The sequence below is a fragment of the Globicephala melas genome, chromosome 3 (genome assembly GCF_963455315.2).
Source record: "Globicephala melas chromosome 3, mGloMel1.2, whole genome shotgun sequence".
Lineage (NCBI taxonomy): Eukaryota > Metazoa > Chordata > Mammalia > Artiodactyla > Delphinidae > Globicephala > Globicephala melas.
Genome location: NC_083316.1, coordinates 75,690,008 through 75,707,197, shown reverse-complemented (window position 1 = coordinate 75,707,197; position 17,190 = coordinate 75,690,008). Strand labels below are relative to the sequence as shown.

At 36.0% G+C, this 17,190-nt stretch overlaps 1 protein-coding gene across 1 annotated transcript in view; it reads left to right on the top strand.

Annotated features, from left to right (window-relative positions):
- The window catches only part of KIAA0825 (KIAA0825 ortholog), a 401,091-nt gene that overhangs the window by 54,952 nt on the left and 328,949 nt on the right, over nt 1-17,190 (top strand). Inside the window, exon 6 of the mRNA XM_060296013.1 lies at nt 16,221-16,389. Within this exon, the coding sequence (XP_060151996.1) occupies nt 16,221-16,389 (169 nt within the window). The remainder of the gene's footprint in view (nt 1-16,220; nt 16,390-17,190) is intronic.

Sequence of the window (17,190 nt, the reverse complement as noted above, 5' to 3'; positions counted from 1 at the left end):
CTACCAGAAGTCGAATCTTCTGCCATCTTAGGCCTAGTAGGTTCTAACTGGTTTTTGTGGTATCCTGTTTTTCTTAATGGTTGTATCATTCTTTTAGTGGTTGTGCCCTGCCCCCTTCCTTCCTGTCTCATAACTAGCCTTCAAATAGAGGATTTGGAAGCCCATTTTTCACACATGGTTCATCCTAACTTTACCATGATTAAAGAACACCTGTGTTAGCTAGTTGGCTTCATCCTGAGGAGAAGCAAACTTCTTATATCTTTATGACAAGAAGCAGTGTTGCAAATTGGATCAAGGCACCCACTGAAGTTGGGCTCCTACTCTTCACAGGAACAGGGGTATAGGGGGGCTATCTCCTTTGGTGTTTGTATTTTGAAAAGATGATTCCCAGATTCTTGAGAAAGACAGTCCTGGCTGAGAAAGCTGACAAAAGGTCTATCTAGTCTTCCAAGGGATACATTTTAAAGAGATGAAAAAGTCCTTACATTTGCAAGTTTCTAAGGTAAATACTTTAAGAAATAGGAAACGAGGGAAACCTTTTCCCTTATTTTCAACAGGGAGAATTAAGCCTCTTATTTTTGCTTTGTATCTGCCCTTAATTTATATGTCTACGTGTGTGTGTGTCTTTTTAAAAAATAGCATATATATGAGACTTAACCACACTATAGTGTATATTATAATTTATATTGTATATGTAAATATAAAATCACTATATTAATCTTCAGAGTAATTATGTATTTATTTAATTTATATATATTATATATTTATATATTTCATGAAACAGTTTCTAACCCAAAGGAACTTATAAATGAAAAGAGTGTTAGCTTGAATAGATTAACAAGTCACTTATCTATATTCTAAAGATGGTTATTTTTTTCACTGATACTAAAAAATTCTTTTTAATTGAAGTATAGTTGATTTACAATGTTGTGTTAGTTTCAGATGTGCAGCAAAGTGATTCAGTTATACATATATAGAGAGAGGTGGTTATATTAAAACAAATTTTAAATATTTTCTAAAAAGTAACCTTCTTTGTTCATAATGGCCTTGAGGCGCCATCAAAACAAGTCACTGAGGGACTTCCCTGGCAGTCCAGTGGTTAAGACTCTGTGCTTCCACTGCAGGAGGGATGGGTTCAATCCCTGGTCGGGGAACTAAGATCCCACATGCTGCAGGGCACGGCCAAAAAAAAAAAAAAAAGATAAAACAAACATACAAAGAAACAAGTCATGAGCTCTGATGCTTTTGTTATAGACTGCTTCATTTTTATTTGCTAAACCATCTACAGTTAATTTCCTGTCCTACCTGGTCAATAAGAAATCATATTGAGAAGTAAAACAATGATTAAAATGCTGTACTTTGCATTCATAAATTGTTATTTAGGTCAAAATTCAGATGTTAGTATTAAAAAGAAAATATGACATGGAATATAAGGATATAATTTTTAAATTAAAAATATTTTATTGCCCATATATTAAAACAAACCTAGAGCAAAACCACCTCAAGTGACCATTGATCTTCACAGGGGATAAAATAAGGGAGAACTGTATGTGCTGTATGCTACATTTAGAATCAAGTCTATTTTTCATCAAATTCAATTATGTTTTTATTATACTCTAGAGAATAAACATAACAGTATAGGGTATATATATTTTTAAAAATAAAATACTGAATAATAACCATGTTTCAGAAGAGTGTAAATCATTTCTGCACTCATTTATTGCCTTCTAACAGAATAGCTTTTAGAAAATTGTATGTCATGGCGAATCAGTTATGCCACACTTACATTGCAGTAGTTGAATTACCCTTGGCATTTTTGTATTCTAACAGTTCTATTTATCTCTCAATGGTGTACATTGAATAAGTAATGAACATCTGTATGATATGGCTTTTCCCAATACTTTTAAAGAAAAAAATTAGTAATTCGTTTTTAAATATGGTATTTTTCCTTACCCTTGAATTTTTAAAGTTGTATTTCTAGCAGTGACCCTGAATTCTAAGTGTGAATTCCTTCCCTCTTCTTAATATCATCAGATTTTATGAGCCACAGGGTCTTTTGCTTCCCAAAGCAGTGATTCACCAGAATGGACTAGAGTGCCCAGAGGTCACTGAACTTTCACCTGCCCTTCAAGAGAGGCTGTCATTCTCTCAGACCATTTTCACTTTTACATCCTCATTTCCATTCAAGTCAGAGCTAGGTGACTCTTAGGTCTGACAGTGGAAATCAGTGATGGTGAATCATTTAATTTTAACACATATCAACATTGGTAGCAGGAGGATAAATAACCTGCCAAAGAGGAATACTATGAATGTTGTATCCACAGACTCACTTCAGTAACTAAAAACCACATGTAGCACTGAAATCTTTTTTGAGCTGAATGGAACTTATTATTAGTTTAACACAGTATTGAGGTCTAGAAGTTCTCTTGGGCTTACAATATGGCATGAATGATTTTTCTCCTCTTAATGGTCAGTTGGATAGCTATAATTGCATCATTAAGAGTTTCTTTTGCCTATCTGTTTCTTAATTATAGACAATCTTTGTGTGTACCCCAGGATGTAAGTTTTGCTGGCACTGTGTAGGATTTCTACTTTTTTTTTTTTTTTTTTTTAATCTAAAGAAAGAACAAGAAGTGCTACCATGGATCATATTGTTTGTCTTGATCCAGGAGAGGTGGTGTCCGGGTGGTAGGGAAGGCGTTAACTTTATATTGTGACAGAATATTGGATACATGGTTTCTATAAATTTAACCATGCTCTCTGTTTCAAGGTGGCATATTGGACCACTTCCTCCTCATCATTTTCTGTCACCATTAGCTACATTCAAATAATGTATGGTGCTCCAACTTCTTTCTCCACAGTCCTGTATTGTGTGCCCTCGATGCTTTCATTAGACGCTTTAGGACGCTGAGATAAGTAGCATAAAATGTGGGATCAGTAGTCCACTAGATGATTGTTAAGAGATTCTTTCAGGTAATGCATACATTTTAAGTGTTTGACAGGTTTTAAAAGTATAACTTTTATTTTTATGTGTGTTAGCTTTATCTACTTTTGGCCAAATAGGCATAAGACAATAAAGAATTATTGTTTGGGATATTCCTAAGGAATATTATTGTCATTATCTTTTCATGGGAAATAAGGAAAGGGAAGTAAGTGTCTTCCTATTTATAAACTGTTTTAATAACAAAAGTATGAATAATATTGTACTAAGAATCTAGACCTCATGAGGAGATTGAGCCAGCAATAGTCAGGCCACTACTCCCCATTGAGGGTCAGAGTTAATGGTCCAGGGGGAAGTAAGCCCCCCACCCCTGAGATACCAACCAGAGGTGCCAGGTAAAGATAGCCCAGCTGTGAGGTCAAGAACAGAGGAGGAAACACTAAAAGGGGACTGAGCCCTGGTAAGGAGATGTGACTGCTGTGGCTGGCTCATCTTTCCTATAGATGATTGATGCCTCGAGATCTAACCCAACCCTGACAGCTTTCCCTGGAAAAGAGTCTTGTCAAGGATTTAACAGAGTCAACACCTTGTCTTAAAAGGCTCACTAACACCACAGCATTTGCTAATCACAATCTTTATTCTAGAATCATGACTAAGAATACCTTTTTATGGAACTTGGGATGGAGCTGAGTTGGGGGCCTGCAAAATGGTATTCTTATTTCCTTTATTTCTGCTTTAAAGACCAGCTGTTCTTCATTATATTCTCATTACCTAAAACAGCCCTGGCAGAAAGTAGGCTAGAGGATGATCAATAAATGTGTTTGTTAGACATCTGTTGTGTTTGCTTTAGCTTCAGCTAGTGTGAAGTTAGATGAGTAGAATGTGATAGTTTTCTTTTCCATTAAGTATTTTACAATATAAACATAATACATACTCAGGAAAAATTTCAGACGGTAGAGAAAGGCAGATATAAGGAAAAGTTGAGTATGGAAGGGCAGAGATGAGGAAAAGTTTTCTTACTCTTCTGACTCTCCTAGTCTTGGTCTTCAGAGGTACCCTATATTAGTGAATTACTGTATAACTATCCAGAAATGTTCTCTACATATAGATGTGTGTACCCAAGAATATATTCCCCTTTTTACACAAATGGGAATTTGTGTATATGCTGCAATTAGATTTTTTTAACTTAATGTATTTTTAAAATCTCTCCATAGAACAAGCCAATTCCCTCTTGATGAGTATTTACGTTATTTGCAGTCTTTCTGCTATTACTGCACACACACATGCATATGTGTGTCCTTCCTTCCTTAGGAAAGTTTATGTGATGGTTTCTTAGAAGTTGTACAATTAGCTGTTATAAAATTGTTCCACAGAAGTGCTGCAGCTGTCTTCTCTCCTATTGGCAGTATATGAAACTGTATGCTATATGTCCTGCCTCCTCACAATGTGACCATGTGTACTATTAAAACCCTCAGTTTGTAACTTGCAGTCAACTCTGTTGTCTGGCTTAGTGATTGAATTTATCGGGACAATGGAGATAAAGATGTAAATCAGATGTGTTCCCAGATCTCTTCTGATTTTCATTATTATTTTTTTTGATTTTCATTATTACGTATGTTCTCCCTCTCTCTTCTTTTTTTTTTTTTTATCTCTTTCTCAGGAAGAGAATCAAGGAAATCATCACAGAGTAAATGCTGGTGCAGATTCCCTGCATTTCTCCTGATTTCAACTTGTGTGGTTTCATTGGGATAAGCCACATTCTGACTTTAGTAACTGTGCTGAATACGGAAGCTAGGCAAGCCTCCATAGATAAAAAAGAAAGCACGTTAACTTACCCTTGCTTGTCATGGGTATTAAACTTCCATGTCCTAATACCCCTATAGAACATTTCCGGGAAATGTTCTTTATGTTGTTAACACAGCCCTGTGCCACTTCCATGGAGCTCCCATCATCACTAGAGTCTAGGGAAAGGGATCCGAAGTCAGATGTAAACTTAAGAATGAAAACCGTGCCTTTGGATATGATGCCAGGCTCACTACAGTACTGCCAGGACTACCCGTCATTGACTGGAAGTTGGGGAGTATTTCACAATTGGTTGACACTTTGGGGAGCACTTCAGATTTTTTAGATTGGCACAGCCCTACACAGGGTCTGAACTTTCCTGAAGCAATCTGGACCATTCTAGAGCCTCTGTAAACTTTTGTGGTAAGGATTGGTGATGTAAAGCAACAAATAATGGAGGGTCCTAACTCTAAGGTTTCCTTTCATACTGTCTTCCTCAGAGAATAACTCCGAACAAAAGGAAGGTTGACAATAGATGGGAATCTTGGGAAGCTATTTCTGTAGTCCACATGAGAGATGATAAGATCCTGAGCCCTGTCTTTCACAGTAGGAATGGAAAGGGGAAGATTCATTTGAGAAAGACTTAATGAGAGTGTTGTTAACAGGGTTTGGGGACAACGATGTTTTTTTCCTGAAAGTGTAGTTAAAACTTTTTGAAATAACCAAAACGTCTCTGAAATCGAAAATAGTTCAGCAAAAATATCTAATTTCTTACTACACTTTCATTAAAGTAGTTGTTTTATAAACCCTTTTCTCAGCCTTTTAAAAAATATTATCGAGAAATATCTTTGTCTCAGGAAAATAAGTTTTTTATTTCATGGCTGACTTACGTTTTAATTACATACTAGTTTTTATACATCAGCCCTCTTCCCTAATAATTACTGTTAATTCCAAGGAATTTTAATAATCTCTTTAGATGAGCTAGACTTATCTAAAAACAAAATAACTCTTATTTACCACACAACTATTTCTTGGTGTTTTTAAACATATGATAGAATTGAAAAAGCCTTTTCCTTAGACTGAATTTATGTTGGTGAAAAGTATAAACAAGAGCACCAAAAGTGTAAAATCTTAAAAAAATTTTTTTAATGTTTACATTTCCCACACTGTAGAAATAGTCTTTAATCTCTGCCATTTTTGACACCTCTACCTTGATCTAAAAAAATAAGAATAAAAAGTCTAACCTATGAAAGCAAACCTATATGTTCTCTACAACCTTTACATCAAAGAAGTTCTAATAATTTTTACCGGTAGAACATACATTTTTTTTCTCTTTGAACTTTTCTGTGATGGAATAATAAAGACTATGTGTTTTCAATCTTGAAAGAGTTTTTACAGTCAGCTTAAGTGCCAAGATTTTATATCATAATTATTCTCTTTTTCTCAGTTCCTCTTGCTGTCCTCAACTACACCAGCCCAATATTAATCATCTCTTGTGCTGTTGTTGATTAGTGCTGTCTGTTTAGTTATAGGACATCTCTGTCCTTTTGGAGTAAGCTAGTGCATCTATACATACACACATACATATATGCATAAATTTAGTTGTGACCAAAATAATAAATTCATATTTTTTATCATCCACATAAATATATTGATCATTTTAAAGTGACATGGCAGTGAGATCAGATGATCAGCAGTGAATTATCAGGGGTCAGGGATCAGGGACTTCTAAGCACAATGATTTCATTAGTTTTCTTAAAGCATCAATATCCTTGCATATAATCTCCTTTTCTACAGGGAGAAGGCTTTTCTACACCTCCCAGAGGCACATTGAACGGCTCCCTCCTGTTGTACTCTATTGTACTCACTTAGCACATCATACACACACCTCTTATCAAGTCTTACTGTAATGTAGTTATCCATTTACAGGCTTATCTCTCTCACTAGAAAGAATTCTTTTAGGGATGGGACCATGTCTTATTCATGTTTAGGCCCTTAGTATATATCACAGTGCCTACTACATATTCAGTATTCAGTTAATGTTTATCAAATATGCCTTCATTCAATAAGTAATTTGCACACTCAAAGAACCTAGGATTGAATGTTGAATGAGAAAATTACCACAGATATCCTTTTAAAAAGCATACTGCATGTTGCATCTTAAAAATGGTTTATAAATTGATTTACACACAGCCTCTTGGTAATGCATCCACTTGCACACACCATTAACTTGGATAATTCAGTCATTATAATTAAAGCATGTTGGGGTTCAAATTTATTAAGAAGTGTTGAGACATATGAAAAGGCATAAAGAGTACTATGATAAACATTCATGTGCCCACCATCCAGTATGAGGAATAAAACATTACCACTAGTGCTGAAACTCACTATGTGCATCTCCCCAGTCTCATCCCACTTCCACCCCACCCTGCATTTGGTGATGTTGCTCATTCCAGCACATTTCTTTTTTTTTCTTTCAAATGTATGTATGAAAGTACGTATTTATTATTAAAGTATAGTTGATTTAAAATACTGTATTAGAGTAGAGGAACAAAGATGGCAGAGTAGAAGGACGTGCTCTCGCTCCCTCTTGTGACAACACCAGAATCACAACCAGCTGCTGGACAATCATTGACAGGAAGACACTGGAACTCTCCAAAAAAGATACCCCACATCCAAAGACAAAGGAGAAATGACAATGAGACGGTAGGAGGGGCACAATCACAGTAAAATCAAATCCCATAACTGCTGGGTGGGTGACTAACAGACTGGAGAACACTTATACCACAGAAGTCCACCCACTGGAGTGAAGGTGCTGAGCCCCACATCAGGCTTCCCAACCTGGGGGTCCAGCAACGGGAGGATGAATTCCTAGAGCATCAGACTTTGGAGGCTAGTGGGATTTGATTGCAGGACTTGGACAGGACTGGGGGAAACAGAGACTCCACTCTTGGAGGGCACACACAAAGTAGTGTGTGCATCAGGACCCAGGGGAAGGAGCAGTGACCCCAGGGGAGACTTAACCAGACCTACCTGCTAGCATTGGAGGGTCTCCTGCAGAGGTGGGGGGTGGCTGTGGCTCACCGTGGGGACAAGGACACTGGCAGCAGAAGTTCTGGGAAGTACTCCTTGGTGTGAACCTCCCAGAGTCTGTCATTAGCCCCACCGAAGAGCCCAGGTAGGCTCCAGTGCTGGGTTGCCTCAGGCCAAACAACCAACAGGGAGGGAACCCAGCCGCATCCATTAACAGTCAAGCGGCTTAAAGTTTTACTGAGCTCTGCCCACCAGAGCAACAGTCAGCTCTACCCACCACCAGTCCCTCCCATCAGGAAACTTACACAAGCCTCTTAGATAGCCTCATCCACCAGAGGGCAGACAGCAGAAGCAAAAAGAACTACAATCCTGCAGCCTGTGGAACAAAACCAAATTCACAAAAAGATAGACAAGATGAAAAGGCAGAGGGCTATGTACCAGATGAAGGAACAAGATAAAACCCCAGAAAAACAACTAAATGAAGTGGAGATAGGCAACCTTCCAGAAAAAGAATTCAGAATAATGATAGTGAACATGATCCAGTTCCTGGGAAAAAGAATGGAGGCAAAGATCGAGAAGATGCAAGAAATGTTTAACAAAGACCTAGAAGAATTAACAAACAAACAGGGATGAGCAATACAATAACTTAAATGAAAAATACACTAGAAGGAATCAATAGCAGAATAACAAAGGCAAGGCAGAAGAACGGATAAGTGACCTGGAGGACAGAATGGTGAAATTCACTGCTGCAGAACAGAATAAAGAAAAAAGTATGAAAAGAAATGAAGACAGCCTAAGAGACCTCTGGGACAACATTAAATGCAACAACATTCGCGTTATAGGGATCCCAGAAGGAGAAGAGAGAGAGAAAGGACCAGAGAAAATATTTGAAGAGATTATAGTTGAAAACTTCCCTAACATGGGAAAGGAAATAGCCACCCAAGTCCAGGAAGCACAGCAAGTCCCATACAGGATAAACCCAGGGAGAAACACGCCGAGACACACAGTAATCAAACTGGCAAAAATTAAAGACAAAGAAAAATTATTGAAAGCAGCAAGGGAAAAACGATAAATAACATACAAGGGAACTCCCATAAGGTTAACAGCTGATTTCTCAGCAGAAACTCTACAAGCCACAAGGGAGTGGCACGACATACTTAAAGTGATGAAAGGGAAGAAACTACAACCAAGATTACTCTACCTGGCAAGGATCTCATTCAGGTTCGATGGAGAAATCAAAAGCTTTACAGACAAGCAAAAGCTAAGAGAATTCAGTACCACCAAGCCAGCTATACAACAAATGCTAAGGAACTTCTCTAAGTGGGAAACACAAGAGAAGAAAAGGACCTACAAAAACAAACCCAAAACAATTCAGAAAATGGTAATAGTAACATACATATCGATAATTAACTTAAATGCGAATGGATTAAATGCTCCAAGCAAAAGACACAGACTCGCTGAATGGATACAAAAACAAGACCCATATATATGCTGTCTACAAGAGACCTACTTCAGACCTAGGGACACATACAGACTGAAAGTGAGGGGGTGGAAAAAGATATTCCATGCAAATGGAAATCAAAATAAAGCTGGAGTAGCAATACTCATATCAGATAAAATAGACTTTAAAATAAAGATTGTTAGAAAAGACACGGAAGGACACTGCATAATAATCAAGGGATCAATCCAAGAAGAAGATAGAACAATTGCAAATATATATGGACCCAACATAGGAGCACTTCAATACATAAGGCAACTGCTAACAGCTATAAAAGAGGAAATCCACAGTAACACAATAATAGTGGGGGACTTTTTACACCAATGGACAGATCATACAAAATGAAAATAAATAAGGAAACACAAGCTTTAAATGACACAATAGACCAGATAGATTTAATTGATATTTATAGGACATTCCATCCAAAAAAAGCAGATTACACTTTCTTCTCAAGTGCACATGGAACATTCTCCAGAATAGATCACATCTTGGGTCACAAATCAAGCCTCAGTAAATTTAAGAAAATTGAAAGCATATCAAGTATCTTTTCTGACCACAACGCTATGAGATTAGAGATGAATTACAGGAAAAAGAACGTAAAAAACACAAACACATGGAGGCTAAACAATACATTACTAAATAACAAAGAGATCACTGAAGAAATCGAAGAGGAAATCAAAAAATACCTAGAGATAAATGTCAATGAAAACACAACGATCCAAAACCTATGGGATGCAGCAAAAGCAGTTCTAAGAGGGAATCTTATAGCTATACAAGCCTACGTCAAGAAACAAGAAAAAGCTCAAGTAAACAATCTAACCTTACACCTAAAGGAAATAGAGAAAGAAGAACAAACAATACCAAAAGTTAGCAGAAGGAAAGAAATCATAAAGATCAGAGCAGAAATAAATGAAGTAGAAACAAAGAAAACAATAGCAAAGATCAATAAAACTAAAAGCTGGTTCTTTGAGAAGGTAAACAGAATTGATAAACCATTAGCCAGACTCATCAAGAAAAAGAGGGAGGGGGGCTTCCCTGGTGGCTCAGCAGTTGAGAGTCCGCCTGCCGATGCACGGGACACAGGTTTGTGCCCCGGTCTGGGAAGATCCCACATGCCGTGGAGCACCTAGGCCCCTGAGCCATGGCCGCTGAGCCTGTGCGTCCAGAGCCTATGCTCTGCAACGGGAGAGGCCACAACAGTGAGAGGCCCGCATACCACAGGGAAAAAAAAAAAAAAAAAAAAAGAGGGAGAGGACTCAAATCAATAAAATTAGAAATGAAAAAGGAGAAGTTACAACAGACACCGCAGAAATACGAAGCATCCTAAGAGACTACTACAAGCAATTCTATGCCAATAAAATGGACAACCTGGAAGAAATGGATAAATTCTTAGAAAGGTATCACTTTCCAAGACTGAACCAGGAAGAAATAGAAAATATGAACAGACCAATCACAAGTAATGAAATTGAAACTGTGATTAAAAATCTTCCAACAAACAAAAGTCCAGGACCAGATGGCTTCACACATGAATTCTATCAAACATTTAGAGAAGAGGTAACACCCATCCTTCTCAAACTCTTCCAAAAAATTGCAGAGGAAGGAACACTCCCAAACTCATTCTATGAGGCCACCATCACCCTGATACCAAAACCAGACAAAGGTACTACAAAAAAAGAAAATTACAGACCAGTATCACTGATGAATATAGATGCAAAAATCCTCAACAAAATACTAGCAAACAGAATCCAACAGCACATTAAAAGGATCATACACCATGATCAAGTGGGATTTATCCCAGGGATGAAGGATTCTTCAGTACATGCAAATCAATCAATGTGATACACCGTATTAACAAATTGAAGAATAAAAACCATATGATCATCTTAATAGATGCAGAAAAAGCTTTTGACAAAATTAAACACCATTTATGATAAAAACTCTCCAGAAAGTGGGCATAGAGGGAACCTACCTCAACATAATAAAGGCCATATACAACAAACCCACAGCAAACATCCTTCTCAATGGTGAAAAACTGAAAGCATTTCCTCTGAAATCAGGAACAAGACAAGGATGTCCACTCTCACCACTGTTATTCAACATAGTTTTGGAAGTCCTAGCCACGGCTATCAGAGAAGAAAAAGAAATAAAAGGAATACAAATTTGAAAAGCAGAAGTAAAACTGTCACTGTTTGCAGATGACCTGATACTATACATAGAGAATCCTAAAAATGCCATCAGAAAACGACTAGAGCTAATCAATGAATTTGGTAAAGTTGCAGGATACAAAATTAATACACAGAAATCTCTTTCATTCCTATATACTAATGATGAAAAATCTGAAAGAGAAATTAAGGAAACACTTCCATTTACCATTGCAAGAAAAAGAATAAAATACCTAGGAATAAACCTACCTAGGGAGACAAAAGACCTGTATGCAGAAAACTATAAGACACTGATGAAAGAAATTAAAGATGATACCAACAGATGAAAAGGTATACCATGTTCTTGGATTGGAAGAATCAATATTGTGAAAATGACTATGCTACCCAAAGCAATCTACAGTTTCAATGCAATCCCTATCAAATTACCAATGGTATTTTTTACGGAACTAGAACAAAAAATCTTAAAATTTGTATGGAGACACAGAAGACCCCGAATAGCCAAAGCAGTCTTGAGGGAAAAAGGAGCTGGAGGAATCAGACTCCCTGACTTCAGACTATACTCCAAAGCTACAGTAATTAAGACAATATGGTACTGGCACAAAAACAGAAACATAGGTCAATGGAACAAGATAGAAAGCCCAGCGATAAACCACGCACCTATGGTCAACTAATCTATGACAAAGGAGACAAAGATATACAATGGAGAAAAGACAGTGTCTTCAATAAGTGGTGCTGGGAAAACTGGACAGCTACATGTAAAAGAATGAAATCAGAACACTCCCTAACACCATATACAAAAATAAACTCAAGATGGAGTAAAGACCTAAATGTAAGATCGGACACTATAAAACTCTTAGTGGAAAGCATAGGAAGAACACTCTTTGACATAAATCACAGCAAGATCTTTTCTGATCCACCTCCTAGAGTAATGGAAATAAAAACAAAAATAAACAAATGGGGCCTAATGAAACTTCAAAGCTTTTGCACAGAAAAGGAAACCATAAATAAGACGAAAAGACAACCCTGAGAATGGGAGAAAATATTTGCAAATGAATCAACGGAAAAAGGATTAATCTCCAAAATATATAAAGAGCTCATGCAGCTCAATATTAAACAAACAACCCAATCCAAAAATGGGCAGAAGACCTAAATAGACATTTCTCCTAAGAAGACATACAGATGGCCAAGAAGCACATGAAAAGCTGCTCAACATCACTAATTATTAGAGAAATGCAAATCAAAACTACAATGAGGTATCACCTCACACCAGTTAGAATGGGCATCATCAGAAAATCTACAAATAACAAATGCTGTAGAGGATGTGGAGAAAAGGGAACCCTCTTGTACTGTTGGTGGGAATGTAAATTGATACAGCCACTATGCAGATCAGTATGGAGGTCTCTTAAAAAACTAAAAATAGAATTACCATATGATCTAGCAATCCCACTACTGGGCATATACCCAGAGAAAACCATAATTCAAGAAGACACATGCACCCCAATGTTCATTGCAGCACTATTTACAATAGCCAGGTCATGGAAGCAACCTAAATGTCCATCGACAGACGAATGGATAAAGAAGATGTGGTACATATAAACAATGGAATATTACTCAGCCATAAAAAGGAACAAAATTGAGTCATTTGTTGAGACGTGGATGGATCTAGAGACTCTTACTTCACAGAGTGAAGTAAGTCAGAAAGAGAAAAACAAATATCATATATTAACACATGTATGTGGAACCTAGAAGAATGGTACAGATGAACTGGTTAGCAGGGCGCAAGTTGAGACACAGATGTAGAGAACAGACGTATGGACACCAGGGGAGGAAAGCCGCGGGAGGGGTGGGGATGGTTGTGTGCTGAATTGGGCTATTGGGATTGACATGTATATACTGATGTGTATAAAATTGATGACTAATAAGAACCTGCAGTATAAAAAAATAAATTAAAATTCAAAAATTAAAATAAAATAAAATACTGTATTAGTTTCAGGTGTACATCACAGTGATTCAGCATTTTTATAGATTGTACTCCTTTTTCCAGCACAGTTCTTTACACTTTTACTACATATTTTTATAATCCTGAACAACATGTAGGATCGTATGGCATGTTTTCAAACTACTGAATGGTTTGTGTTCATTTATACCTTTTTCCCTCTCAACATTACGTTTGTTAGATTCATCTATGTTGATAACTGTATTTCTAGTTTATTTTCATAACTATTTCACTGAATGAATATAACTATTCTCCTATTGTTGGAAATTTAGGGTATTTTCAGTGGTTTTAATATTACAAATAAACTTAAGAATATGCTTTTAGAAAGTCCTTGCTAAGCCAACTAATGGTGTAAATTTGGGAATTTAAACTGTTTAGGGCAGAGATTCTACATCTACATTAGACTTTTGACATTTTTGGTTAATGAATGTGCTAACTGGATTTCTATTTGCCGAATTACCTTGGTTATATTTTTACTACTGACCTTGTTTCTAAAGAAAATTAGAAGCAACTTACAGTAAAACAGAAAACACTTAAACCAGAATAAAGAGAAGTATCATGTTATTTCTGAAAAGCTAGATCAAGATCTTGCATCATTTAAGTCTGAAGATATATATAGACCTCCTCCCACCCAAGATCACCATCTCCATCAGCAATGTTACTACACATATATGAAAATAATATGTTACCTTTTTGATGTTGAAAATTAATTTTTAAATTAATTTTGACCTCAGTTAAAGAAGATAAATTGCCAAACTGATATGCATCTTAAATTTTGAAAGTATTCACTTTGAATAATAATCAGGAGATAAATCTCTAGACTTCAGACTTTTAAAGCAAGATGTACAGACAGTGGTGAATGGCAGAATGACAAGACATTTAGCCACATAAAAACAGCATCAGGTACAGGTGAATTCTGTCATTTTAAAACTTGTGACAAAATGATTTAAAAGCCAGCTCAACTGTCTTAGTTTGTATCAATGAGGGAGGTCCTCTGAAATGCAACTGCTCAATCCCTTTATCAGTGTTTGGACAAATTACTAAAATATCTAGCTCTCTGAAGGCTTTACTCTATTTATAAGTTGTAGTTATTGGCCTCTACCCAGATTCACATGTTAGAGATTAGCCTAAAAGCTGAGTCTTGATTGAAATAGATTTAGGTAAACTAACGGCTGAGCCTTTCCAGTTCACATTGCTGTAATCTATTAGGTTTGACTGAGTGAGACACAGGAGGATGCTATAATAAAAACCTTTGATAACCAGTCCCTAGAGTCAAGGTATGTGCTTTGGGCATCGTGTTTCTCCGTCCATAGAAGTGCTTACGTAAATTAAGAAAATATATGCCAATCTTGTGTCAGACTTAGAACTGGTATTCCTGAGTAAGACTGTCTCATCAGGAAACTGAGTGGCCTGTGGCCTAAGGAGGTATTGTTTTTCTTGCAAGTTCTTTGTTTTCATGAAAAGGCTCTTTGATTCTCAGAATGTATTTTTTTCAAGGTAATTTAGTTTGAATTCGCTCATGCTCAGAAGTCTCCTGAAAAATTTCCCTTAAAGTTTTAGTGTATGTTTTATATGGAACCAATACCTTATACGAATTTTGAAGAAGAGAATTTCATATGACATCAATTTTAATCATCAGAGCTTGGTTTCCAAAGCCTCCGTGTTTCTATCACATGGAATCAATAATTAATAGCAATGATATTTTCAAAACAGTAGTAACCTTTTTAGTAACAGATGTTTCTTAATACTATTAAGAGGCAAATGCATAACTTGTCAGTTTGGGGTGAAGGGATTCAGCTTCAAAATAATTTTCCTGTTTATAAAGCTTTCTTGCAGTTTAGATATGCTGCCATCAGGTGGTAGTAATATGTCATATCCATGTGGCTCCACAGATGACATTATGCTTAAGGTCACCTGTTTACTCCACAAAGATTTATGATAATGAATGCACAGATTTTTAAATGAAAATTAAAATAAAATAGTACATCTTTTTAGTTTCAGAGCTAAGGATACTTTTAACGGAATTTTTTAAACATATATATATTGGAAGATGCAGTTGGGCATCCTGTTTATTTATTTGTAAATGAAGAGTTTCATCTTATGCCTTCAAAAAATTTAGAAAATAAAGAAAAGTAAAAAACACCAAATTTCATCACCCAGGGATAATTGCTATTAACCTTTTGTTTCATTTCCTTCCAGTCTTTTTTTTTAACATGCAATCTTTAGCATGTTTTGGGGTTTTTTTTTTTTTGGAGTAGAGTTTGATGGCAGGAAAAGGCACTTAGCTGTAGTAACAGTGTATATATAGCATGTATCTTTTACAACTTTAAAAATTATAAGTTCTTTGTAACTTTTGTGATTTCTTAATATTGCACTGATTGAGGTTTTCCATAATTTATATAGTCATTCACATATTAGTATATAGTGTATGTTTCTGATTTCGGTCATCAAGAATATTTTGCCTCTGTCTTCCATCCACTGCTTGCTTATCAAGAGGATCATTATTTCATTGCATCTATACTTGATTTTTCATTTAACACAAAGGAATTTTTAATTCATCTTTGAGTAGCTAGATATGTTTCCTCTATTGCGTTTGAAATGAAATGGCCAGAAAATTTGAGCTTTCAGTTTTCAATTATGAATGAAAATATAGTTTCTTTGTTACTATTTTCATATATGAATGTTTTATAATTTTGTAAATTGTATGCCACCAGGCACTGCATATAAACATTTCAGGATCTGTGATATTATGAGACAGAGCCATTACCTACTTCCTACCAAAATAATTTTTTCTTTTCTTTTTTATAGCATAGAACACTGCATTAAAGAAATACAGTCTGAAGTTAACAAACAGTGTCCAGATGTGCAGCTACGAACAACAACTGACTGTTTTGAATGGCTAAATAATTATAATTATAATTCATCCAAGTCACCATCCATTCCCCATGGAGATATGATAAAATTTCTCAAAGCACTGGTAAAAAAAAAAAAAAAAAATAGAATCTTTGTTTTAACAGTGGAATGGGGTGGGTGAACATGGAATACATTTCATTCAATTTCTGTATGTAAATATTTATTCCATTGACCATATTAGCCCGCCATATCTAGGGGTTAGGATTTGTGTTTTGTTTCTATATCCTCAGTGGAATCCAGTGAGCTATGTGTTTTTATTTTTTGCTATGATTTTTATAATAAAATGAGGTTTTACATAAATGGACATTAAACATTATAATTCCTGAGGGATTTGTGGTGTGATGTATACCATATCAACACCACAAAATGTACTGAAATGTACCACGATTATCTATCAGAAAAGTTGGTATCTATTACATTTTGTGTCCCTTCACAACTACTCATTTTCTTGTGCTCATTACTAAGCACAATAAGATCATCATCAGTTGTATCTATTAAGTAGCCTTGTCCATTATTCCCTTCATCCCCAAGCTGTAGGCATATCCAATTCTTTTCAATCAAGGCAGCAATTTATAGGACACTGTTAATTGATGGAGAATTATTACATTGGTCATTCTTGGATACTGACCACTCTCTATGTTAGAGAGGTTTTTGTAGCCTTCAATAAGCAATACTTATTTTATTACAGCTGTATCTACAAGGGTAGCTAGCTTCCAAGAACTAGAGAAACAGCACAATTGTTAGAAAACAGGATTTCTGTAGCTACGGTTTTAATTTAATTTAGGGAAGAAAGGCACTGTTTTTGTGTAAGCATCAAACATTGACTAAGGCAGATGTGGAAAATATCTTAAGGTTGTAGTTGGCT